This window comes from Hetaerina americana, unplaced genomic scaffold, assembly GCF_022747635.1.
Source record: "Hetaerina americana unplaced genomic scaffold, ioHetAmer1.1.p SCAF_5, whole genome shotgun sequence".
Taxonomy (NCBI): Eukaryota; Metazoa; Arthropoda; class Insecta; order Odonata; family Calopterygidae; genus Hetaerina; species Hetaerina americana.
The window spans coordinates 75,904,865-75,932,546 of NW_027287095.1; the positions used below are offsets into that span (position 1 = coordinate 75,904,865).

Here is a 27,682-nt window from a genome sequence, read left to right on the forward strand (position 1 = left end):
CAAACTATTCGCGGCCCCGTTCGGTATAAGGTAATATACCTTAAAAAATACTTTATGGAAAATATTTTCATTATTTTAATAACAAATACTTATATTTTAATCAGGTAAATTCATCCGTAGTTTATTTTGGAAATAATAGTAAAGAACCATGAGTCAACAATTTATTTTTTCATTTACCTTTTTTTCAAAAGTGTACTTGCAACTTCAGTAATACGTAAAATGAAATACTCTTAACAATTTAGGAACCAAAGAGATATTTCGCCATAGTGGTACAAACCGTTGGTTGAATTTAAGAAAGCACTCATAGGTTAATGCAAAGAAAGTGGAGTAATACAGTTGTCAGATGATAAATTTAGAAATAATCACACAAAAAATAGAAGGAGAGAAGAACTGATTTGTTCTAATTGGAAAGGGAAAAGAAGAAGAGTTAATTGGAGGAAGAGAAAAAAATAAGAGAGAGAGAGAGCGAAGATTTCTGAGGTGGAAAAAGAGAGATGAAGAAAGAAAGATGGGGGGAGAGAGAGAGAGAGTTGTATGTGTGATTAAAGTTGTAGTGAATTAAGAGTGCCATTTTCTAGGAGCATTCCCGTGCCTTGCTTTCGTAAGTCACTCTTTTCCAACTCTTCCTTTCCCTCAGACGCAATTCTCCAAAAATGATCTACACCGTGCCCTTTCCCTTCACCACTTTCCACTGCGACATTGATTCAATGCCGTATATTTCGATCTTCTCCCTTCTACCATTCCTCCAACACTTCTTTTCCCAAGAAAACCAAGGACTCTTCAGAACAAAAACTCCACCAATCTCTTCCCACAAGCTCCTAAAGAACTATTACTCTCACCCCATCTCCCTTCGCCGCCTCTCGCTATGGCAACCTTTCGCGTCTCAAGCCGTCCTCTTCTTCTTACTTTCCAGCGCCTCTTTCCTCCTTCCACTACGCACGTGTCCCTTCCACCCTCATACACCCTTTACCCTTCCCATTACTTTCCTTCCCGTGAGTAAGGGCTTTTCCAGAAAATTCATTATTACGGCGACCATCGCTCACGACCTCCCACCCCCATCGGCCCATCGCAATTTTTCCCTCCCTTGCCTGCGCCGAAGAACTCCCCGGCCCGCCACACCCCGACAGCAACTCCTACCTAGTCTTGTTCCGCCCGTGGCTCACACTCGTATTCCTCCTCCCTCCCTTTTGTTTCTTCCACGATCCCACCCCTCCGCCCACCCTCTCCTTCGTCCCCCATTACCGCCAGACTTAAATCCTCCGGGTAACCGATAGGTGGCTTCCAGAACGACCGTGGGGATTAAATCAAAGTTTCAGTTTGAGGCGTAATTTTTCCTCGTCACTCGCACATCACCCGGGGGTAAATCTATAAGTTTTAAAAATTTATTTTTGGTAGATGTGATTCGACGGTCTGCTTCGGGTACAAAAAGGTAGGGATTAATCTCGCCAAATTCACAAGAGCAGCCGAATATCGAATGCCGCCGATAAAAAAATAAAAATAATGCACTATCTTTTCGTAATCTGCTTACACAAGAAACGGTTTTTCATATTGACTAATTATTTTTTTTTAAACAAACCCAATGGAACAACCTGGAGGTGGACATCTTCGCCGATGACGATGAACATCGAAAATATCAGAATACGATAAGCTAAGGTTCTATATTTTCTAACGAAATATGTCTTTTTTGCATTTCTCATCCTTTTTGACAAGTTTAGACTAGAATGAAAAATAAATGGTATTCCAATGAAATATATTGTTCCTTTCACTGTGTTTAAGTTACGTCGTCTTATCGGATTTGCATATCTTTATTTTACTAAGGGTAAAAATACTCATGAATGAAAAATCGAAAACGTTTCATCTACGATGGAAAAAATAAATATCGAGGACTGTTCCTCCAAAATACCTCCTAAAATTTATATGAAAGGGGGGCTAAAAAAGTATTTGAATAATTTTTAGCCAGCACACTGCAACACTGCAAACGAGTCATGAGAGTCACTTATTTTGTACTGCTTCAACTTTTTCAAAGTGTAAAGGGCATATAAATATTTGCGATACGTGTCTCACATTTCAAATTCCTTGAAATTAATTATTTTCCTTATTTTCTCACTAATTATCTTTTCGATTTAACACCAAACTTTTGGCATTGCAAAGGTAATGGAAAAATCTAGAAAATCTATTAATCCTCAAAATTCAATTAATTTAAGCAGAAATGGTCTGTCAACTCTAAAAAATAGTTCGCTTTTGCGTTCATTTCCAGCAATTAACTTAATATTCATAAAATAATACACGTTGAAAACCAGACGCAAAGCAAGCTGAATATATTTTATGCCATTTAATTAAGACTAAGGTTACAATTATCTTTGAAAATAAAAAAGAGAAGCAATCTAGCAGAGTAAAATAAGGGCTCTAGTTTAACATAAATCTCAAGTTGAGCGATTTATGATTGAACAAGATATTGGATTGATAATTGAATTAGTCGATCATCATCTAGTCTTGATGGTAATTCAGCAATTTCAATTAAAAATTCACCCTTCTATCAAACATGCGAAAAAACTTATAGGCACAGAAACATTCCGGGTGGATATTCTCAGAAAAATTCCTTCAAGGCCTGACAGCAATAAATTGGAATGCAAAGCAAAGAATTCCCATTTAAGTAATGATAATAAGTAAAACTCAGGAATATATAAATAAATCAATGTGTTTCTCACTGCATCGCATGCTATGGCGACCGGGCATAATCATTCTCTATTGCATTCACTGACATCTCACTGCCGTAAAAAGATCCCTCGCTTGCTCAAAAGGCTTCCCCTTGACGTATGAAGATGCCCTACGTACGAAGAGGGTGATTTCTCTCCCACCGGGGGCTCCTGTGTGTGTAACACGCAGCGCCCCACGCATTACCTTTCATGGCACCACATCGAAACCTTTCTCGAGAGAAATCTCTTCCCTTCACCGTCACATCCTCCATGAATAGAAATCAACTCTTCCTGTACGTGGGACTGCCATCTTAACTCCCCTGCCTTCCAAACCCGATTTCGCAGACATCAACGAAATCACCACCAAGCACGATTCGTAACTTGGCTGCTTGCTTCCGAAGCAAGGCCGAAGAAATGATTTTTCTGCGGGAGTCGGTGTGCTATATAAGTTAGAAAAAAAAGTTGGGACTCCGGCTTCGATTAACTCTCTAGAATGATGCGAATTTCGGACAGATTGCAGGTTATTTAGCTTGGTTAATAAATCGTTCACGCACTGGCCGAGGATCATTGGCTAAAAGGGCTAGGCTACTTATCGGAGGGTCCGGGTTCAAAACCAGGAGATGTCTCTGCGAATCTTCGACTTCACTTAAGATGACCACCAGACCTTCCCGGTAAAACACAAGAGACCCAGGAAAAGGAACTGATCTCCTCAATTCTCACACCTTAGTCTTAGGGCTTAGTATTAGTTGAGCTATACTCTCATCTCTCAGGCAGACCTTCGGGTTGCTTACATATTATGACTTAGATGATTTGAGGATGTCAGTTTAAAACCCCAGTGATGCTTAAAGGAATCTCTAATTTATGGCTAGCTTGGGTTTTTGCTCAGTACGATATCTTTCCGGGACATAAGGCTTCAAAAAAAAACTGGGAAAGGAACTACCCTGGGGTGTATGTGTGAATTTCATTCATCGTAGAGGTAAGGCTTTTGTCAACTCTACCTTCCACGATCGATTCTCTAGTAAAACTGGTTATCTTCTTGGAATTAGGAAGAACATAGAGACCTCTAACATTCTCTAGAATGCTCTTGACAAGTTACGTGTAGGGCAATAAGAAATTTAACAATTAATCAACATAATGAGAAAATAAATAACTAAAATGAAGAATGCGTGCTTAATGTTTAGTTCCATCTAAAATGATGGAGCTAAATAAATTATCCTACATCCGGTGGCATCAACAAGGAGGAGGCTACATACATGTAAGCCCAATCTAACAACATAGAACTAAAAAATTACCCTACATCTGCTGGCGAGACTCAAACTTATGGGACTATCTACGTGAAACCGGAGCTGGCAAACGCCAAGGCCTTACTTCCTGGCGCGCCATAAAGCGAACACGCACTGGCAGACTGCATGCTAGACGTTGATGAAGGGAGATGCCTATAACCACCTCTTCCCCCTCTCCAACCCCCACGTACGCGAGCTTATTCGGCAAGCGATCAGCAATCAACACCTCCACGATCATCTAGATCTCTGCTCCCTTGTCGACATCCACCCCTCCCCTCCTCAGGTTCTAGTAGGACGTACGGCGGGTGCCTTATAAAAAGAGAGATGTTGGTCGCTTTATTTCACTTCGCACCCGCGCTCTAATTCGCAGTGGGGGGGCTCCTTCCTCAAGCACCCACATCACGCACTCCTCATCTGCGATTCCGGGTCGGGATTGATTTATGGGCGAGTGTGAGAATGACTTCGCCTCGGATGGGGAAAGACACATAAAAAAAGGATAGGCTAGAAACTAATCTAACGCTGATCGGCATCTACGCACAAAAAATAAAGGAGAGACGTCGGCGGAGGAGATAAGATTTCTATCGCCGATTATTTTAGCTTGTTACAATTCCTACCACGTTGATTTTGTTTATAAAGCACGTCATGGGGAGACAAACAAATTCAAATAAGTTATTCCTGTTATTGGTGAATTTCAGCTCATCCATCCGACACCTAATATATTGCAAAGGTCAATTCAATTTCTTTACAACAGAAAACCTCCTAATAAAACGCTTACTTAATTCCCAACTGTAGGATAAAATATTTCAGAATCAAAGCATATAAATAATAAAAAAACTTTTATTTATTTCACTCTAAAAAAAATTCCTATTTTTTTCCTCCTACGCACTTTTTAATTTCCTCCGCGCCGTGACGAATATTATCGGAATATCATCTGATCGACGATTCCACAAACTGCCTTTTTTTCAGATTAAAGAGTCAAAAAAGGGATTTTCCGAAACGAAGTTCACCTAAAAAAATTAATATCTACAAATATGACTTTGATGATGTTGATACTTCTATGAACAGTGCATAATGCCCTTTTCAACCGCTTGATAAATTTTTACACTTACGAGACTAAAGAACTAATTTCAATTGTTTGGATAATGAATTCTTTCACGTATTGAAGCTTAAGTCATCTGATTTCACAACAAACATTTTTTATATTAAATAAAAACATAAATCAACAGTGACAATAAATGTACAGTACAGCTCAAAGATGCGAAAAACATGCCATCTATCAACAGGCATGATCATCAATGCCACGCAAAAAGTAGCTTGGCGTTTGCCTTAATTAAAATTACTAGTTGACGGTAAGCACCAGCTCAACGAAAATATTCATACAGGGTTCCCGACAAACAGCTATCCAATTAAAGTAAACAAACTGTGAGATGATCGTTTTAAAAACAAACCTAACGTATAAGTAGGCTTGTAATTTTCCAAATTATGAAAAAACTTAACTGGTGTCGACCTTCTCACATCATTATCAAAAGTACACTCCGTGCACCTTTGTAAATTGGGGAAAATTACAAGGTATTTCTATAATGAATTATTTCCACAAAGGAACAGCGCCAAAAATTAATTCCACGTCTCAGAAGATAAACTTTGCGTACAAGGTTGTTCGAAGTACAACATTTAGTCGGGATTGCGTGTGTAGTACACTCTGTCTGGTGCTCATGGGCGTAAAGCATTCGTGCGGGATAGAGTATAGAGCAAAATGGCTGGAAAAAATTGTCTCAATCGCGTAGCAAAATGGAGTCGTAAAAATTAACCTTGATTTGCTGCAATGCGATCAGATGGGAGACATAAAACCCAGTCTACGAAAGACGAACTGAAAAATAATAGTCTTCGGGCTTCATTCCATAATAAATGTCCTGCAATGAATCATTTATGGACACAATAAAACTGCGACACTGATTCTATCACAAAAAATTCCTCTTTTACAGACAACCAGTGAAATAAAGCTTCTTTCTACTTATGCTGGAGCTACAGAATGCAATTACTACAAAATAAAACTACTAACTTTGATTATATGTACAGCAAATTTGTGCATTTATTCAATTATGACTAAGAAGAAAATGAATGTATAGACCCATAAAAATTCTTCTACCCATAGAAATACTAAGAGCACGAAACAAAAAAAAATTTTAGATCGAAAAAAGTATAATTTAAGTTTAATTTATTGCAATACTTCGATTTGTAAATATTAACCATATAAATTCGGAAAAATACGAGTACTATTAATATATTTAAAGCAATTCTCCAGGAACAATGGATAAGTGTCTAATTCGTCATGGAAGCAATGTTTTAAGACTCGTTCAAATCGGGGATCGAGATGGTGCGGGGGCTAACGTACTGGCTTCCCACTCTGAGGGTGCGGGTTCAAATCCCAGCGGTGTTGAATATTTTTCAGAGGTATCTCGATCCCTACTTGAGGTGCTTTGTGGAGGGCACTTTGAGTGAGTACGCCGTCCGTCGGATGGGACGTTAAACTGCGGACCCCTTGGCGCCTTTCGTAAAGAGAAGCCTAATGCCGACGCCGGGTTTCTCTCCACCCTTCATCCTTTCCTGTCCATCCCCTATGACGCAAATGACCTCAGCTGTCGGTCGCCTCCCCTAAAAACTACTACTACCTCGTTCAAATCTGAGGCGAAGGCAATTCAAAGAGTTTAAATGGAAAAAATGAAACAAAAACATTCTAATTTTCTCTGGAGAATTAAATTTCTTTTAATAGTCTGCATCTTTATTCAACACCAGCATTTTTCTTTCATGATGTTTCACCTGGGAAGCGAAGATTAAACACACATTAGCACTATTTTGGAAGGCAGCATGTTACCGGATTCTAAGCCAAAATATAATGCAACGCTCAGTATAATGCAACCCTAATTCATAGAGTTCAAGGCCTTATTGTTTATGGTCTGCGAGAGGACGAGTGTTAACACAAATTAAAAAACTAATGAATTCGTTCCTCTACTTTCGAAGATGATCTTTAAGTTCGGCCTCAGCGTTAAACGTACTTTTTGCGTGCTCTTTTTTATATCTTTCATGTTTTAACATCGACTTTAATACGTTTGTGTGTAGCTTGGAAGCATTAGCACTGTCTGCTACCAAGTCTATAACATGATGTGCCGTTCCTAGGCTTTGATATTGTAAAATCTTAATTCTTCTTACTTAAAATATTTTTCTCTTTCTTCAGTGCTTATTTCAGAGTCCACAGTGCCTTGGTTTTATTATTAGCAGCATTAAAACTTGAGATTTTTAGCCAGTATCTCCACTTTTTAGTTCAATTAGTATATTTTTCCGACAAAACTCTTTCGTGACGATCAGTCATGAAAGCCACGCAAATGAGGTAACTTCGTAATCTCGCCTAGACCTTGAGCGAAAACTATGATTAAGCCATTTTATGAGGACACGATTTTTGGGATATATTTTAAAGAGAACCATTTCAAGACATTAATTGTGAGAATGATGATCAATTAATGATTAATAACGAGCAATCATAGAGACAGTCAGTTTACTATTGTCGAACTGCTAATCTAAAAGGAAGATATTAGAAGAATGACGTAACAAGAGTCACTGCTGTCACAGATTGGCAAAATTACCGCACTAATTATTGTTATTAAGAAAGGTAATCACTTGCTAGATAATTAAGACTATCCGAATGTTGCGTAAATGAAACAGCATTCATATAAATTCTGATGTTTTCCTATTCAACCATAATTAATGCGTAAAAATGAATAATACTTTCCACAATTGGTAAGCAGGCATTATAAAATCGGACCGGAAAATATTCATAAAATTAGAATTCAATGCGTTGCGATTATATTCCCATATAGAGAAGAGAGGATTATAAGGTGGGTGAGGTGCTAAATATTTTTATCATGAATACCAACAGCTCGCTCAGAAAAATCTGTGTAGAGAATTAGACCAATTGCGATATAAGGGCTGAAAACTGTGTCCTACTAATTGCATTCCAGATTGTTTTTTACCCAGGAATTTCGTAATCCCCTTTTCCGTCCCAGAGAGAACTCCTAGTACGTGTTTCCTCGAGGGGAGAGATGCACAATGAGAAGGTTTACAGAGCTTTTTTCCGACCGCCCCATTTCAATGCCGGAGACACCTCCCGACCGTCTTTGGGTCACCATAGCGACATTCACACAAGGGCTTCAATTCAAACGCAATCAAAATCGCAACACGTATTCTAGGAGCGCACACCGCCGCCTTCCCTTTGCAAAACAAGTGATCCCTTAGGTGAACCCACTCCCACACCTCTCCGTACCCACCCGCACATCTATGCATGCCTTTTTCCATCCCTACAAAATATAACCCTCGGCATCATTTTTTTATTTGTATTCAACCTCATCCTTTAAACCGCATCCCTCCATAATATCGCCTCCCACCTTCCTCTCACCGTCCCTTTTCTCTCTCCGCCCCTGTATTGATCTGCCTGTGAGGGTGGATTCGCCGGAAGGGGAGGGAAGCCTAGTTTAACTTGCCCAGACTCCCCCTTCCCTACCTTGTCACCCTATCTCTCACCACCCACGCAGCCATTCTGGGCTGTATTCTCACCCTCCTGCGTCCTCCCAACCCCAATTCTCCCTCTTACCCTCATACTCTTCTGTCATTATACCCCATTCCAATCTCACTTCTCCTCCGCGAGTATCCATGCACTCGTATTTGTCTTCTGTTCTACGCTCTTATCCCATCCTGCACTCCAATGCCCCAACCCCTCGTCAATTGCGGCTACCTGTTTGCCTTCAACCACCATTAAACACCTCATTTTTTTCGTTCTGAATTCTATTCATTAGTTATGTCCTGCCTTGCATTTTTTTTCCTTATCCACCACCGATCCCTTTGCCGCAAATAACACGGTCATTTTCCAAAACCACCAAATGTTTGTGTGGAAAAATTATGCCACTCTTTTCATTATAAGACAAAATGTTTCCTTTTAAATTAATGTGGCAACAAACACTCTTAATAGAATGCAGGCACAATAGGTTTCCAATATTATACACAGTTTTAATTAATTTACCCATTTTTGTTACTAATATATGTATATACATATATAATACATTTTAATCCGACAAATATTATATATATATATATATATATATATATATATATATATATATATATATATACACACACATACATATACATGTTTGTGTGTTTATATATACGTGACATATTTTTTACAAATAACATTTTTTTATATTGTTACATTTTTTCTTACTAATATATGCATGTACATATATATGTGACATAAATTATGAATGTAAATACATATATATTATAAATTTTATGCATACAAATATATATATACATACATGTATATATATATATATATATATATATTTATTTATTTATATATACATGCATGTGTATACATATATACATGTATGTATGTGTGTATATATATATATATATACATATATTCGAACATTTTACTGAACATCTATAACGAAAAAGGAAAAATAAGGAAAAAAAGGTGCTCACTGAAGCTTGGCCACCAAATAAATTGTCAACATGACTTTTCAAAATTACGTAATCCAAGGGAATTTATCGAACTTCAGAACTGTTGGGCATAGGCAGTTACTAGATCATCGTCTGCAGTTGAAGGGAGAGCACTAGTTGTTATGATTGAAAATTATAGAATTTGTGAGTTGATGGAGTTTTGGAATGACTAGTGACGGCAGTGTGTCCTTATTTGTCAGTGGTAAAAACATTGAGAATCCTCGTCGAGGGATAGGTGTAGTTTAAAGGCTTAAAAAATAAACAGGATAAGAGTCAGGGCGCGCCGCACCTTATCGCTAGCAAGGCTATTCCTGTTATTCTAAGGAGTTAGGATCATCATTGAAATTGTAATACCAAGAGATTTCATGGAGCGGTGGCAGGGGAAAGAAGGCTAAAGAAAATGTGAGAAGTGGGGTCGAGATGTAGAGAAATGGGAAGGAGAAATAGGTTAATTTGACAATGGTAAGTGGAAAGAGAAGAAACTCTAGTGGGCAGAGGTCTGAATTTTGGCTACTGACGATTTACGGATAGTTATAAATTTATAGGATTTGAGGAGAAAATCGGGTTTATGGGTAAATGGGGTTTCAAGGAAGAGGTTTTAACGGAAGTGTTGATATCAAGGATGTATTTGGTGACGTTGTATTTAACGAGTCTAATTAATTCAAAACTACCTACGTAAATTCCCCTGATTGTATGACATTGTGTATTACCTTCACAATTTTGACTGCACCTCACAGGGCATCTTATTCGGAAAATTCCGAGATTTTTGAAATATAGCTGTAGCATCTTTTCCATATAAAAGATTCAATTTATGATAAATTTTGTTTTTTTATTAAACTTCAAATCCACGGGAAAGAGACGAAACTATTGAAACGCGTGACAATAGTCGCTAAGCCTTTGGTTGAAGGAAGATAATCAAATAAATTATTAAGTTTTTGTCCAATATTGAAATGAGAATTGGGTGATGGAATCAAATAATTTTTAATGCTTCAATATTGAGGATATGTTGAGTAAACTCAACATTGTAGTCTATTTGAAATGGCTCTTATGGATGTACTCCAGTTCTTTTGAAAAGGTGTCTTCATTAAATGGATATGAAAGCAAGTGGTTCGTTCAGAAATGAAAAAGGAAATTTTTTATTTCGCAGAAGCTGAATGAATGGAAATGTCAGAATCCGATGGTTTTCTTAAAATAAAAAATAGCTTAATGGGGGTTCTTTTTCATCTGGATATCTGAGAAGAGATAGGAATGACTGCACTAAGTTTCAGCATTAGGGTAGATTGAGCTGGAAAAGTTATTGAGAACAGAAATCCGAACTTCTGACTCCAGAAATGTCAAGCATGCTTAAAACGTCCCTACATAACCAAAAGTTTAAGGGAATTGGTTAAATTAAAGAGTTGTTTAGTTTGATGATTAAAACCATAATTTCTCAGTACGCTCACACACCTTGGAAATACGAGTTTGCACATACTTTATACAAAATGTACTATTCCCATCACATAGTAGTAATCGGCCATGTCATTTCTAACGCTCTAAAATACACGTCTTTATTGTTCCTGAGACAGACGTGATCACATCGTCTTGGAGTTGCCTTGAAAATTAGAACTCACATATAGTGTACTTTACATCATAAAACTGGGCTAAGATATATACTTATGAAAACTAATGCTTCGAAACTGAATTCCATCAGAGAACTCCAACATTTAATTCAAAATGACACTCTTCTTACATCCAGATAAAAACAAATGAAACAGATATTTCGTCACAAAAATTAGTCATTAATTAGTGTTGGCTATATGAATCTGATTTTTTCGATTGGCTTATATCTCATAATTCAGATGGTCGGTCCTACGAATATTCCCATATTCCAGTAATCATACCCATATTAAATTTTCAATTTTTCCAACTTCAACTCCCCCATTACTTCCATATGAAATTCTGTTTAGAAAATTTTCATTCTTTTCAAAGTCTTCAAATCTTCAAAGATTTTAATTTCAATAAATAAGCGCTGGTTAAACAAATGACGAATTCCAAAGTGATTATTATAATATTCTTTAACTTATGGTAATGGGTAATTGTGGTAATGCAGTTGAAATAAGTTCCGTGCGTTATAGATATGGTGTCAAATGTGATTGTTCGGCAAGAATACTGTTTGAAACAGTTTCCAATGTTTGAGTTCATATCCAGTATTTAAAGGATTTTTGTCACGAAAAAAGAAACTTCAGATGGGTAATGATAGCTTAAGGTACTGAAAATATCAAAATTGTTCTTGAATCGAACGAACTCGAAAAATTAAGTCGCAGTTTGTAGGAGAGACTCCAGGTCAAATAATTAACCCTTGAAAGTATGGATGCGTAACATTTGGGCCATTACACATGAGTTACCCAGAAAAAATAACAAACGTTAAAAATGGGGTTGATAACATATTGCCCTAATCCCGAGTACAAAGTGATCGCAGTCATTACCCCAGTCTTAAGGACGGAGAAAACAACATTTGAAACATTTTCTAATTACCACGTTACTGGTGAGGGAAACCGTCTCTGTACTGCCGGACCAATAAGCAATAATATCTTCAGTAAAGGAAAACAGCTCTCCTGCCGCCAACATTTCATCTCTTCCAAAACCAATTTTCTCTGAGTGATCACTAAAATGTAAAGCGCCTCCCACATTGGGAGACGTGATGGGCTTCCGGAGTTAGTAAGATTCATGAATGATCATCATCTCCACCATATAACGGTCTGCGGGTAGAAGCGTGCTTTTTTTTAAATAGCCTGGATTAATAAATTTGGGAACCAGAGCAAAACTACCATTTCCATGAGTTCAATTTCCAACTTGAAGGAGAACAATGCCTCATCATTAAGAAAAAAGGAAATTACAAGCGATTCATAATAGGTTACTCATGAAAAGCATGCCAATAGATACTCATAAAGTCAAATCTCGCCAGCCTCTGCCATGGTATGACTTTTTATACAACAGAATACGATGCATTATTTAAATAAAACCAATGAAAGAAGGATAAATAATATCTTCACGTAGAGTGTGAAGCACCGTACTCTTCACATGAAGTGGGAAGCTCCTTTCTTTTGGTTATAACCCCCAACGGTTCATTATTCTGACACAAATTGAGGTCAAGTACGTCCAACCCTTATCACCGTTGTTATTGCTTCACGTAAACTTAATATTCAATTTTATGCTCCAACCAAATAGTTGAGACGACAGAGGGGTAATTGAAGTCTCTTAATCGAATAAGAGCGACATCAAAGGATCTTAGGAGCAGAATGTCGATCTTATCCTACGCAAGACGTCGAGAAAAGAAGTAAATAAACATGAGAGAAAAAAAAAACCTGGATTTACTAGGAGAAAAAATTTGTTCGGTTTTTTCAGATCGTGTAGTAGTGCTGGAGATAAGATAAAAAAAAAACTGGAGGAAATGCCCTCAAGTTCACAGTTTAATCATAAGCCCGACGATGCTCCCAAGGGTTAGGAAAGTAAGCGGATTTTACACACAGTCACCTTCATCTAGCCCTTTGTCTTCATATACGTGACTTTTAAAAATGGTTATCGAAATTTCAGCAGTGTATCAAGTTTAACATCTATCCTCCTTTCCAACCACAGGGCAGAATAAAAATGAATTTTCTCTGAATCTGCTGAACCGCCACTAATTATATACCTGTATAGTCTACGTAATCTAAAAATGGACTTCCTTATAAACCTTCACGAAGTCATAAAGTTTCAAGGGTCTATATGCGTATAACCCTCTCTACTGGAAAATGGGCCATGTGGTTGCACCTCGTTCAATCTTCCAGTTACTCCTAAGGCCATATGCGTATCGAATCAAAATGGAAAATCAGAGCGGAAGAGTTCCGCGACTTGTAAAAAGAAATACGTTTTTTATGTCTTAAATCCCATAGAACTCGTATGTCCACTTTTAGAAAGTATATCCATAAAAAATCCTAATTAATGTTATAAGGAATCGTTCATTCGGTAAAATGTCTAGCATCAAATTTGATAAATGCTTCATCTCAAGACATAATAATATACTATTGTGCAACTGAACTCTTAATGTTTTGCCTTTTCATTTTATTGCGACGATTATTCTCAACAATGAGGTTACACGATGGCCTTTTTCAATTTCTTCAGTTCAACTTTCTAAATGTAGAAGACGGTGTAGCAGCGTTGCAAGGGCTGGAATTTTAGTGAGTTTCCCTAGGATGCACCTCTTCCCAAGTCTGTAATTCCACCTAACTGACATATGAGTCCGACTGCATCATCATTCGAATATGCCGAGGCACCTTTTCACACACGCTCATGATATAAAAAGTGACAGTTCGATGCTAATAATTAAATTCTAGTACAGGGAGTAAATTTCACAGAATCTCTTTTCTGTGGAAGGGTGTCATATACTTTTGAAATTTCCATAGAATTTTATCCTTATTAAATGTACAATATGATTTAAGCAACTGAATTGTAACCAACCATTGTCAGCATGATTCTTAGAACTCATTGCGCGAAGTCTCTTACATGAGCGGATTGCCAATGGCCATTATTCGTCAATTTAATGGCCATTGATCGACAGCACATTCAATTCTTAGCAATATTCCAGTTGACGTCGTAATGTAAAAAGTCTCGAAATTCTCAATCACAAACAAGCACATGCGAAATTCAATCCACTAAAAAAAATGCCAATTCACTCCTGATTAAATGTATTCGTCGAATTCGTCGAGTCTTCGTTGAATGTAAAACGCATCTGCTACCGCACAGCTATGCAATCAGTTGGGAATAGGGGAGAGATACGTTCCAGTGAATGGTTAATACTATGGACCACAGCAAGGAAGAGTATAAGACTAACGGTATCCCATGCCCAAAAATTAGAATCTTCTCACCTTATTGAGAATATTTCGGAAATCAATCACTACGCAATGAAACCAAACAACACCCTTTATCATTCTGGTTCAGAGTTAATTTCCGCAGGGTGAAAATAAGTTTTCTGACTGTAACAAACACAGCCAATCGATGGGATCCGAAATTCAGACCAATGATTGAAGATATTAACTACGTGCCCAACAAAAGATTAGGCCGGTCCAGGTTGCCGATAATTACTATCTTGCGGTAACCTTGATAACGCACATTTCATAAAGAAGTCTTAGGGGCGCTTCGAGGAATGAGCATTTAACGTACGCAAGCAACGACGGCCCCGGAATGGTTATGAGGCAATGGGGACCATGATCTCCCGCTGCAAAAGGCCGGTTGACAATCCACCCCCCATGGAGAGCAGCAACGAGAGGTATTCCAGGAGAGTGACAGAGAGGTATTTTAGACCTACCCAGAAGAGAGGCGGACTCGTGGGTATCAGGTGCATTAGAGGCTCGACGCAAACCTAAGAACTACGTGGATGGACTTAAGGATCGCCTCCGAATGAGCAGAACACGAAAGAGGAAGACGCCCAGTTAATACAAATGGAAGTTCAGCCGAGGTTCTTAGTAGGATGCACAACTAGTTTTACAAGGGCTCTGAGTTGGATCGCTAAAAGATAACGGTTTTTGCAGAAGTTAATTTAAAACATTCTGGTGAGCTGAAGGACAATTTTTTTAAGCTCACAGTTTTTAATGCTGCAAGTATGAAAAGGTGGCGAAACTACGAAATCTTTAATTGCTGTCAATGCCAGTTATTATCATAAACCTAATGGGTACATTAAAATAAGCGGTCAATAAGACTTCTAATAATCTTGAACCATGTTTAGACTATTCTTGATAACTCTTTTAAGCCTGTGGCTTAATGCTTTTCACGATAAAAATCATATAATTTCTTTCACTTTTTAATGCCTCCGCAATTCTTTGCAATTGAGCTGCAAGACGGCATAGTAATCAATGCTATTGCAATTAAATTACGTATATTTTCTATGATCAAATTACTTAAGGAAAGCTGTGATTGTTCTTCAGCAAAATACCACAATTTTACTATTGATAGGGTAACCCATTTAAATATTATTTTATCATTTTTTCCAATGAGATTCATAATTTGGGGAATATTTTTCAGAACGTTTGTATCCTAAAATGAAAATAACCCTTTGCACACTAGAAATGCCACATCTGGGAACCAAAAAAATACGAAGACATGGGTATGTTAAAAAAATTCTGCAATACGGAAAACGATCTGTATTGAGGAGCAAACATTCTTCACTGGGCGCGCATTTCCTAAGGTGTCACTCTTGGGTAGCCGAGAATTTGTTGATACTAAAGAATTGGCTCTTCATTTGCAACAATAGTACACAATGAATGCTTTGATAAAACTAGAATTTCTATTTTCCGGCCTACGAAATAAATGATTAGCTCCCGAACCCAGTTAGTTACATGTTTGAGTTAAATACTGATAAATATTTTCATCAATTAACCGCGGGTAGACACAAAGAAATTTGATAAAAACCAATGTTTGGACCTCAATTCAAGGGAATCTTTCAATTAGTATCGGCTATTTTCGATAATCGCCTTTTTAGACAATTTTGACCAGGAAAAGTATAAGACTGTTGCGTTACTTACCAGGTGCCCACCTACGCTAGTAGCAGTAACACTTAGGGGAGGATACCGACAGTTAAGGTCATTTCCGCCATAGGGGATGGACAGGAACGGATGAAGGGTGGGGCGAAACTCGGCATCGGCATTAGCCTACTGTTAACGAAAGGCGCCAAGGGTGTCGCAGCTTAACGTCCCATCCGACGGACGGCGTACTCACTCAAAGTACCCTCCACAAAGTGCCAGCAGAATTAGGGATCGGGGTACCACTGAAAAATATTTGTTGTCTCCAGGATTTGTACCCGGGCGGGGAGCGAGTACAGTAGCCACCGAAACATCTCGATCCCCCGCCAACCTACGCTAATTAAACATACAGGAGAGATAACGAGGAATCATAGCCGAGGACGCAGCGAAAAGTAAAAACTAAAAACGACAGGAGATTACCCCGAAAGAAGTGAATGCATGCCTTGGGGCAGTTAATGGCTCTAAAAAGGTGCTTCAGAGATATTTTGCGACACCTGCGGTCGACAATAACAGCTGGCGAGGGGGCAGTCGCAAAAAAAGAGAAAATTCATTCCGACGGCTCTGCCAAACAAGTGAACCGTATTGGCGCAGGGTATGAGGATGTGCTGAGAATCGCCGCCGGCCGATCTCCTGGACGCCACTTCATTGCTCCCTCCACAATGGATGTGCGCAGTTCACCCGACGGCGAAAGTGGAGAAATCGATGCACTCTCCTCTCTTGCAAGGGGTGTGGGGGGGGTAGAGAAGGATGGAAAAAAGGCAGCGCGGAGACACCGATCGGTGCTGAGTGATGGATGGCTTCCAGGGTCCCACGTTTTACACGGGTTTGCTCGGGGAGTGTACGAGAGCGGCGATCAGAGGGCACAGGCACAGCCCCGCGGCGACGAAAAAAATGCGGTCCCTCTTCACGGTAACGAGGGCACCACCTCCCCCCTACCCGGACCAAAATAAACCTTTGCCCTTCATATCGTGGATCATTTATTTTTTCAAGACTATACTCGAGGAAAATTCGCGAATTCGTCCACCCTTAAAAGCGCACGTTAGCAAGAAATTAATCGAAAGTACGCCACCACAAATTCCATGTGCCTATCGCAGATTATTCGAGAGGGAGAAGAGGGGAACACTCCGAACTTGTGAGACTACAGTATAGAACTTAAGCCTGTATTTATAGGACGTTTCTCAGGTGTGGGAGACCTCGTCTCAAACATCAAAATTCCCCATGATTTTTGGTGTAGAACGATTTTTGACATCGGAAAAGCCCGGCTCTGGGATATCACATGTGAAGGTTAAGACGCCCCATAGTCTACCAGAGCTGTGGGAAACGATAAAAAAAATACGGGGATTAATATTTTGTTCAAATTCGACATCAATAATTCCGCCTTAAGTATGACACACACACACACGACCACAGGTTCTAAATGTCGCTAATTCAACAATCAGCGGCGACGTCTTACACAGATACGGTCACACGATACCTCCTGAATTCCTTGAGTAGAGCCAATGAGATCTCGTCTTCATCCTCACGTCCCCTCCGTTGGAGGCGTCCGTTGGAAGCCGTGGTGAACCAAGTCATTTTGAGGCGGGGCGGGCTTCGCCACACACCGACTTTCCCGCTAAGTTCACATACGCTCTTGCTCTGACTCGAATCACCTCCACCAACCGGTAAAATAATACTGTGTGTATAATATTTAGGAATGGGCTCACGATCCCTCCTAGTTCCCCACTTCTCCTAGTAGGTGGCATATCTATGCCTCAGGGAATCGTACACACGTGGGACTTCCCCTGGTGCTTTACTTGGTTTTAGCTCGTATTAGGATTTCCGCCGTCGTAAAAACTTGGTTGCGTGATCAAGAAACCAAAAGGCAGGAACGGGAGGGAGTTTGCTTGCGTCCTTAGGTCAATTTCCCCAACGAGCAAGCTACAAAAGAGGGTACCCTGTTGCATTTTATTGAAAAACACGTAAAATATTAATCGCAAATTAGAATAATAACGTACGAAATCCAATGATATTAACTATTGATAGAATATCATAGGCTTTTTAAGGATCTCAAAAAACCTGATCCTATTCCCTACATGTACTAAAACCTCATCTAGTGTGGCATGCGAATTTCCTAAGAAATAACGGAATACGCATACCGTTGCCAATCATTGCATTCAGCATCCGAAAATTGAACTGTATACTCAATATGTAAATTCGAATCTCCACAATTACAGACCTTGTATTTTCTTAATTTCGACAATTGATTCTTTTAAAGAATACAACAAACTTTTATTTTTCAAGTTTCACGAACTTCCAATTAGGGATACAAAACTTATGAAAGCATTCGGTATCATTGATTTTGTCATTATGTCACACTTAATACGCTCTACATCATATGGCTCTCTCAGGCAGTAATACTATGAACTGCACTAACATGGGTTCACCCTCAATGCACTGCATAGATTCAACCCCTATTTCCGCTAACTCTTTCAAACAACAGAATGCGAAGGTTAAAAAGATAACTTAATACGGAATTAAATACAAGATTCGTATGTTATTTTTTCCCATGGATGAGGAGAAATCTGAAACTACTGAAGAAGGACAAGTGCGTTTTTTCACATAATATAGTTTTAGGAGCTGGTAGTGACTTTGGTTCTTACGACATTTGTACTTCTGTAACCATATAGTCTATCAACATTAATAATGATATGATACTAGTAAAGGAAACACCAGAAGGCCATTTGGAATCAACTTTTATCAGATAATAGTGTTCATCAGAAAAGTTAAGCAAGCGAGAGAAAAGGAAGGAAAAAATCTAACTATATTGGCTGCAATGGTCAATGAGTCAAGGATAAAACTTTATTTAATCGAGGAATAAAATATACCATTTAATATCTCCATGAAATTTCTCAGCGAACAAAACAACATCAATCGATTCCGAAATATACCCTAGTGATTGTTGTATGCAGCATAATTTTACAAGTCATATGTACATTTTAGTATTCCTAGGCAACTGGTGATTAACTTGTTCACCATTGTAAAATTTTCAAGCTGGCCAAATACTGAAAAATGTTTCAAATTGGCTCCTAATAAAAAATTATGTTCAGGCAGTTGTTTTTGGATAATAATAATCTTGCAATATACCTGTATAACATATAAAGATGTGCGTAATTCTGTGAATGGTAAGACTTATCACAACTTGACCAAAATTTTCATACCGATTTCTGAAAATTTTATGACCCTTAATAACTGGCCAGAAATGATACAAATGTGATTAGTGCTGCAGTAATTAAGCCAAAACTGGACATCTGCACACACATTTCCTACCATTTTTAAGAGTATGAATAGCATTATTTTAAAACTTCCTCCTAATAGACTCTCAGTTCGGTCTGAAATAATGATCGGATAATCCGTTTAGAAACGGTATATTGTCTCATATATTTATTTCTCTTCATACTTCGCAGAATTATCTCAACTTTTTATTATTGAGTTTAAAAAAGAAAATGGTGAAATGAATGGAATAATTTTCCTAAATGTCTATTTTTTTCTAAGAGCAAATTAAAACTCGTAACCCTCTCTTCATGGAATAGTTTTGAATCGCCCATCTAAAATGAAAAGTTGCATTAATTCGAATAAAAAAGAGTCTTAGGCATAACCTCAATGATAACCGTCAAGGAAGATTCAAACCCCACAGTGACCAGCTGGATAACAATCAAGCCTAGACCTCAAAACGTAAGGGGGCGGTGGTAGGAATTGGTCCCACAAGTTATTTTAAAAGAACGTTAGCAGTTAGCTAAATAAAAGCAGCTAGCTGCTCTCAATTTCCATGCACTTCCTTATATTATTTTTTGACAAATATTTATTTTCAAAGCGCATTCGTCATTTAATTCAGTATTATTTTATACCATTTTTAATAACCATGTTTTTAATTCAATATTAACGCTGCCCTGCCCTCGAATCATGACTGGGAAAAAGTATTTCGGAAGTAACACATTGTCCTCCTCCAATGGACAACTGTTGAAAATCGTATTTATTTCTCTAAAATTTTTACTCGAAGGTATATCATGCTCTAGAGAGGAAATTATAAATTGGTGCAAATACAATGGCTATTTTCCTAATTGAGGTAAATGAATGCTCTCAATTTATTATTATTATAGCACCACAAAAGAACTTAAAATACCATTAGTATTCCTGGTGAGTCTCCGCTGAAGGGAATTCATCATCTTCAGCTTCATCCTGCGGCGCAACAGTTTTGCCTTGTTACACATTTATCGATCGGAGGCGACCAGATAATGCAAGAGATAGCTCAATTCGTTTCTTTGCGATTCACTTCCAATGGCTATGATTTATTTTGTTAATGGATTTTTGATTGCTGGCATAGATCGTGAAAATTAACTGCCGACTAAAAAACTGTTCAAGGGCCCCCCTTATCTGTCGAAAGTGAAAGGCTGAATAAGTAAAATTTCAGATTAATAAATAAAATGAAAACGGAAAACAATATGCGACCTATGATATAGTAGACGTCCATTCAATATCGTTTTCCTCACAATTTATAATTGAAATGTCAAACCAAAATCTTAAAATCAATAAAAACCCATAAATTCCACCTAAAATGTAGGGTTTTTAAAGATATCTATTCACGTCCTCATTCACAACAAGAGGTAGCAAACATTGAATTTATCTCCACAAAATTAGAAATAAATTCAATTAATTAGTACTAATGGAATTCATTCACGCCAGTAACTTTGCTAAAATGTACCAGAGATTTTCATTAAAATTATCGCCACTTTGGGAATACCAAAGAATGGACCTGATGCCATTACTTATTTCCAAGTTTCAAACATTTTAATTTTCGTGACACCTACATTAAGGTGAAACTTCCACAGAACCATTTATAAATATTGAAGTTGGATCGTAAATTTGATGATGCTGGAGAAGTTTGAAGAGCAAAATGTCAGTGACGAAAAATGGAGATTACAACAACAAGTGTGGAGTTTAATTTGGTTAAAATCGTTTTGATATTTTTTGGCGGAATCACTTTAGCGCTCAAAGCTCTTCGTTTCAATGGCGATGAAATTAGAGCGACGGTCATGACGCGGCCACGTGACAACCCAACTGCTTTGTATTCAGTAGATCAATAAAAGCTAAATTAGAGATCTTAAAACTTAAAGGTGCGTTGAATCGAAATATTTGGTCTTGAATACGAATCAAATTGATTCTCCAATAAATATTTAACCCAAAACCATTTCTTCAAAAATTGTCGTAAGGAAAATAAATGTCAAAACAACCAATCATACGAATTTGCTGTTTTTTGCGGATTCCGTGGCGTTTAATTCCCATATCGAGGATATTTGAAACCAAGTTCATGTTTCATTGCTATTATTTTCCATTCCCACAAGGAATTTATCCATATTTGGGAAACGTATACGGAAGCGATATCATGGATTCTCCAGCGGTTACATTTGATTTTTGATATTTTCCTGAGAAACTTCAGAAATAAATTTTTCCGTAACCAACAAGGAACTTAAGTAAACTTTCAAGATAGATACATAAGAAACATAATCATTAAAAATTGGAAGAAAATATCATGCAAGTGGGTATCCGTCTCTTCAGTTGCATCATTAATGAAATCCCTTGGTGCCATTCCACGATACTTCTAAATATCGCAGGAATTCACAAAGCAATTTCATCAACTCTGGAGCTAACTCTTGAGTTCACTCGTTTTAAAAGAATAACGACTTATTCCTCTCCAAACGAAAGATTCAAAGAAAAGTTGAACAATTTATTAGGAGACACCGGTGACCAACTCCTGCTTTCTCGAAAGCCTCCCATCGAATCGAAAATATTGAAAATTTTTATATTCCTGGCTTACCTACCGTACTTCATTTTAATTGGCGTCTGCACTCAACTTTGAGTTTAATCCATTCGGCAAATATATTTGGCGATGCACGGTAAAATGATCACAGCCGATGGAAAATTTATATGGGCCATCGGATCGTTATCATATTCCGTCTTCTACTCACCCATACTTATCGATTCCATTTAGGGCATAATTATATACATATATATGTCATGCGTTCTTTCAACTAAACATCGCATTTTAGAATCAGAGCACATTACGAGGTTCACATGCACGTTTCCCGTCCAGGACGCAACAACGTATATCCATGGATATCTCTCCTTATTTATGCCATCATTACTGAGGTTTCCTGGCTTCACGTCGACCCAGTTTGTGGAGGGGCTCCCTCATTGGTCACAGCGTTCGATCGTGGGTATGGGCCCTCGAGGTACAGGGCTGACTCTCGACAATCCACCCTCTGACAATACGGTAGAGCACCCGCGTCCAGAGAAATAAAGCGAAGTTTAAAGAGGAAGACGGGGGGGGGTAACCATTCCGAAACAAAGACGTTTATTGACTTTCCAGTCACCTTGGATTGATCATTTTCAAAACGAAAGGTGCTTTCCGCATCGTAGGAAGGAAAATCCGTTTCGGGGGTACGCAATAGGGGATGGTGAAAATTTGTTGAATTGTGATTCCCAGGAAAGCTGAAAGATTGCCCAGTAAAGAGTTGCAGCCAATTAATACGAATCCACGATATGTCCATTCGAGTTAATTGCGTGAAACTCCAGGACACCTGATTGCCTGTATTCTTTTCTGAACGGCGGATTAAGAGATTCCGACTCTCCCTCTAAACTGCCTCCGCAACATTTTTAAGGTCATTCGGGCCCTCAGGCGATATTGGGTCTCATAAGAAATGATGATAACAAGGAATTAACTTGGCGTAAACGGCGATTTGCTAGATATTATAACATGCAAATGAATGCTGCTATTCGAGGGAAGTGGCTCGTCCTTACGAAAAACTAAGCTGGATTGTCCTTCGGTCCCCGAGACAACAGGAACAGGAGTTATGCCTCTAGAAAGTTGCGGTACATACACGCAAACTTGATTTATCTCATCACATTGAACACTAAACGAAACCAAACGCATTATAGCGTTATATCCTACGAGAAATATGATAAATAACAGCAAAACTGAGAAACACTAACATTTAATTTCTGCAGACACAAAAATGGCTATTGCAATGCATCTATTGGCCTTTACCATTACAGTAATTCAAATACACCAACTTGTACCCACGACACCAAAATTCAAGAGTAGTGACCATTTCTCAAAGTCCTACTACTTTTGGGACAGACCTTTTCTATCAAATAATAATGCACGAAACGTATTTATCGCTAATACCTCCCTAACATACCCCTGAATCAGTAAGAGAGAAGCATGAAATGCTCGTATTTAACTACCACACATTCGTATGTATTAAAATGAGAAAGAAAAAGAAATATTTCCGGAAATTGAATGAGGCCTTCCATTATGAGGCGCTCTATGGGTATCTGTTAAAAGGTTTATGCTATTATGCCATTAATAAATACTGGTTTGGATTTGCGAAATGCCTTGTGTTTTCCTTTGGCGTTTATTAGGTATCACTATAACGATGCACAGTGAGAAGACTATTAAGTGCGGTGAGACAAGTACCACTTTAACCCTTTTAAGAATTTGAGGGTATCAAAACTGAAAAGGAAACTTGAATTAAAAAAAAAATTGAAAAATAGTCATTGCCACGCATCTTCGACACAAGTGGGGTCTAAATCAAATAATATACAACAAAAAAAATTATCCGGCCGTGAACGCTCCTCCAAGAAATACGAGCACAAATACCGATTTTTCCTATGACATCGGGAATTACATGCCTTTCCTTAGAGTTTTTCATTAGAATTAAAGTCTCAAATTTTTTCAATCTTCACGATTTTTCATGTAAGCGAACAATCTGCTCTATGTATCAATTCCATTTCATATGATAAAAATAGTTTTTTAAAGTTCACTAGCTTCTGGAAATCACAATGACATATTTTATTCTTTTATTGTCAAAATTCACAATTCATTAACGCCTGAACTGTTCATGAAGAGATCACATTATGCCGCAGGCTAAGCAGACACCTTTCCGATTTAAATTGAAAATAAGAAATAATTAATAACGCGATTCCAGATAGAATAAAGGACAAGTTCTTTGCATCAGGTCATTTATTATGAACGACTTTTACTCCTGAACCGTGTTAATCGACAGAAAAGCTATGAAGAAAAATTACGCCTTCGAAGAGATTCGTTCTCTAATTCGTGACCTCGTTTCAAGAACTTTAAAACGACGAATAAAAGATACTCCCTTTCAAGTTCGACTTGTTCATTTATGGTCAAACTAGTTGAAACTACGCGACTCCAACGACGACAAAAAAGGGCATATTTATAAGCGCGTAGGAGCAAAAATGACAGAAGAAGGTTGAAGCAATAAGTGTCTCAGAAAAGAAAGAGAAATCCAGTTACCATGTATCGAAAATGAGAACGAGACGACACCTCGGGGCATAATGAATGACCATACAGACTGTCTCGTTTTGATCAAGAGACTTAAGACCACAGCACTGCTTACTCTCCTGATTCACATAATGACCGTATGGTATCAAATGATATCTTTCATTTATTTCTTTTTAAACGTGACTTATTAAAAAATAAACCAAGTTAATGACAATTTTTTTATCCATGAAATAAGTATTCAGGAAATAGGTAGTTAACACAAAAATAAACGGCGAAACCTCTTAAATAAATGAGGAAGTTCAGTAAAAATAGCCCAAATATAGTGTACACCTGAAAATGTAGACCAATGGTAAAAAAATTTTCAATCCTTTTTTAATTAATTGATGAACATCAATAGTTAACGCTAGTAACACTCCAAACTTTTATTATTTAATACATTAAGATTTTTGAATATGCCAAATGAGCGTACAGTTTTACCGTAATTAGTTGGAAACCGTGGGAGTCCAGTCTATCAGTGAGTTGCTACTGGCGCTACCATAGATGTCACTGTCTTGTTTGTACTTAACTAGTGGTGCGGTTCTTTCGATCATGAGAATTTTATATTCCAATCACATGCTCTAAATTCATAAATAATCTCTCCGAGATGCGAAATAATTATGATTAAAATACAAAAAAATGCATTTTCAGATTGTAGAAAACTTTATATAGAACAACTTTAATATTGACCAAAACAGAGCACGAATTTCAGGCGTGACTGAGAGCATATGGCCGAAGGGTGAAGGAGCGTGGAATAGGGGCCCACTGAGTATATCGTTCGGCTACTGAGCGTACATTTGTTTCACGGTGATTTTAGACAGACGTAGATTTACCCAGCTTGAGTGAATTTTTCGGTTCCCATGTTTTCGTGGGAAACCGCAGACGGTAAAGAGAAAGGAACTACCGCAAAGGGAAAGGAGAAAGGCCCATTTGCCCATAATGTGTGAATTTTGCACGAAATTTAGAGCTAAGTATGTGGTGAGCTCTACCCTCACACATGAAACCAACAACCCATGCGTTAATACTAGTGGTGGGCAAGGATACGTATAGTTGGGTTGTTACCGAAACAGGGTGATATTTATTTTCACCGATGTTTTTTATTTTTCATTTGAAAAAATGAACAACACCAGAGAACCCTCATACCCTCATATAAAAATTCAAATATTTTCCAGTCTTAATCATATGCTTTTACGCCATAAGACGTTGGACAATTGAAAAATTACTCATTCCAAAAATAATAACTTTCGGCAGACGTATTAAAAAATATAATATTTTAACGTTTTTTACAACGGAAAATGCATACTATGGTATTAGAAGTAAAAGACAAACGAAGTTAGTGAAGCAAATAACTATTATTCGCGTGCATAAGTTATTTCACATCAGGAAATTAATTAGTTTCGAAAATTGAAAAACAATAGTCTCTCAACATGGTTTCCACTTGAGTGTTGGTGATAAAGCTGAATGTAATAATTAATTACCAAATATGGAGTATGCTCGTAACCCAAGCTGTCGACAGTGATATCTATAACGATTCCAAACCCATCAACTTTATTATCAGCAAAATCTTAATTTTAAGTTTCTTAGGCGGGTGTGGCCAATAATATATTAGATTGCATGATATAGATCAGAAAATTACCCATTGAGTAGCAGAAATTTATCTTCACTAAATCTTACAACTGTTTATTTTTTCTTTGAAAGGATAATTTTGATCTGAAGATTCCAATACCAGAGTCTGAATGAAGAAAATATGTCCAGAGGTATTTTCCTGAAACAATGAATTTTTACATAAATGTAGAATGTTTTCCAATATTTGCAGCCTCAAACGTTTGATATTTCAATTCTCAGGAAATACGCATTTTGCAATCTGGTGCAACAAAAACATATAACAGCACTGAATTTTGGTAACAGGCTAATTTAATCAATACGTTTAAACCTCCAACAGGCATTCAAGATGAAAAGTCAAACGGACGCATATTAAACGAAAACGTAGCAAAACATTTAAGTTGAATATATTGCACATTTAGAAGCAGACTTTTTTCGACACAGGGTAGTTAAGTCTTACCCAACTCCCAACCTCAGTTGATTGGTATTAGCGAGGACAGGTAAATGCATTTCTCCCTTTCGTTTTGCATCATCTAAAGCAGTAAAATAATTTTCTGCCACCCGAATGTGAGCATGGCCCCGCAGGCGTGGACGACGTCGGTAAGCGAGCGAATGGCCGGAGAAGGGGGGGAAGGATCTTGAGTAAGCCGAAGTGCGCTTATATATTTCAAAACCATTACGATTTATTTTGTCAATCTAGCCACGATGTGCTTAAGAAAATATCTTCCGTGGAAAAGAAGAACGGAGAAGAGATGAAGTAGCAATTACATATCAATGATGATATATAATTGGCCCATCCAATGCCTAGATTGTATCCTCAACGCGTATCCCAACATTCACAGACCTTAAGCAAATTAAAGAAAACTCTTTTTCAACTGAAAACCTCTGGCCAGGTTTTGGTTGAGGTATTTAGTAACTTAGTAACCCCATTTCTTTTCAACGTTTCCGTAGTGTAGTGGTTATCACGTGCGCCTCACACGCGCAAGGTCCCCGGTTCGATCCCGGGCGGAAACATTCTTTTTGAGCTGATTAGTGTTAATATCTTTCTTTCAAATGAACATAAATTTTGCATTTCCTATAGAAATGCAATTTTTCATGCTATATTTTCGCGACCTTGCCCGCAAACACTTTCGCAAAAGCTTGATTGTATTGCAAGTAAAAGAATTGCTTGAAAGAAAATATTATTGGGCGTAATTAACTCAGACCTCATTGTCCCACTAATTCTGTGATTAGAAAAATTTTACAGGCTTCGCCGTTACCAACACAGGAAAAATACAAAAAGAACGAACGTAGGCCATCGGACAGCATCTTTTCGCCACATATTTCTATTAAATATTTACCTTAAACTAGCAAAAAGATATCGTAAAATTTCACTTTCAATAATTTTCTTAACACAGGTATAATTGTAGGAAAGTACGAGCCCTAATCTTCAACTAAAGTATTTTTGGATCGCCAGGCCAAGTAAAAGGTTTCACAGGTATTTTAAGAGTACGAAAACAATACCAAATAAAAAATAAATGCCATTTGCATATCCAACTTTGCTAGCAATTTTTCAAGCATTCACTATGGCTGAACGAGAATGAAATTAACAATATTGGTGATTTTATACCAGATTCTTAGAGCGAAAGTAAGCCGGTA

General features: G+C 37.8%; 1 protein-coding gene and 1 non-coding gene across 8 annotated transcripts in view; one reads left to right on the top strand and one right to left on the bottom strand.

Moving 5' to 3' along the window:
* Window positions 1-27,682, bottom strand: part of Ndae1 (Na[+]-driven anion exchanger 1) — a 500,740-nt gene that overhangs the window by 256,252 nt on the left and 216,806 nt on the right. The window contains exon 1 of one of the 7 annotated variants that reach the window (XM_071592115.1): window positions 17,537-17,702. The exons of the other annotated variants lie outside the window; for them this stretch is intronic. Coding sequence (XP_071448216.1) covers window positions 17,537-17,634 — 98 coding nt within the window. The 5' untranslated portion in view covers window positions 17,635-17,702. Of the gene's footprint in view, window positions 1-17,536; window positions 17,703-27,682 lie in introns of those variants that run through there. 7 annotated transcript variants of the gene reach the window in all.
* TRNAV-CAC (transfer RNA valine (anticodon CAC)) lies at window positions 26,986-27,058 on the top strand. Its single transcript has one exon. It is a non-coding gene; the product is annotated as a tRNA-Val (tRNA).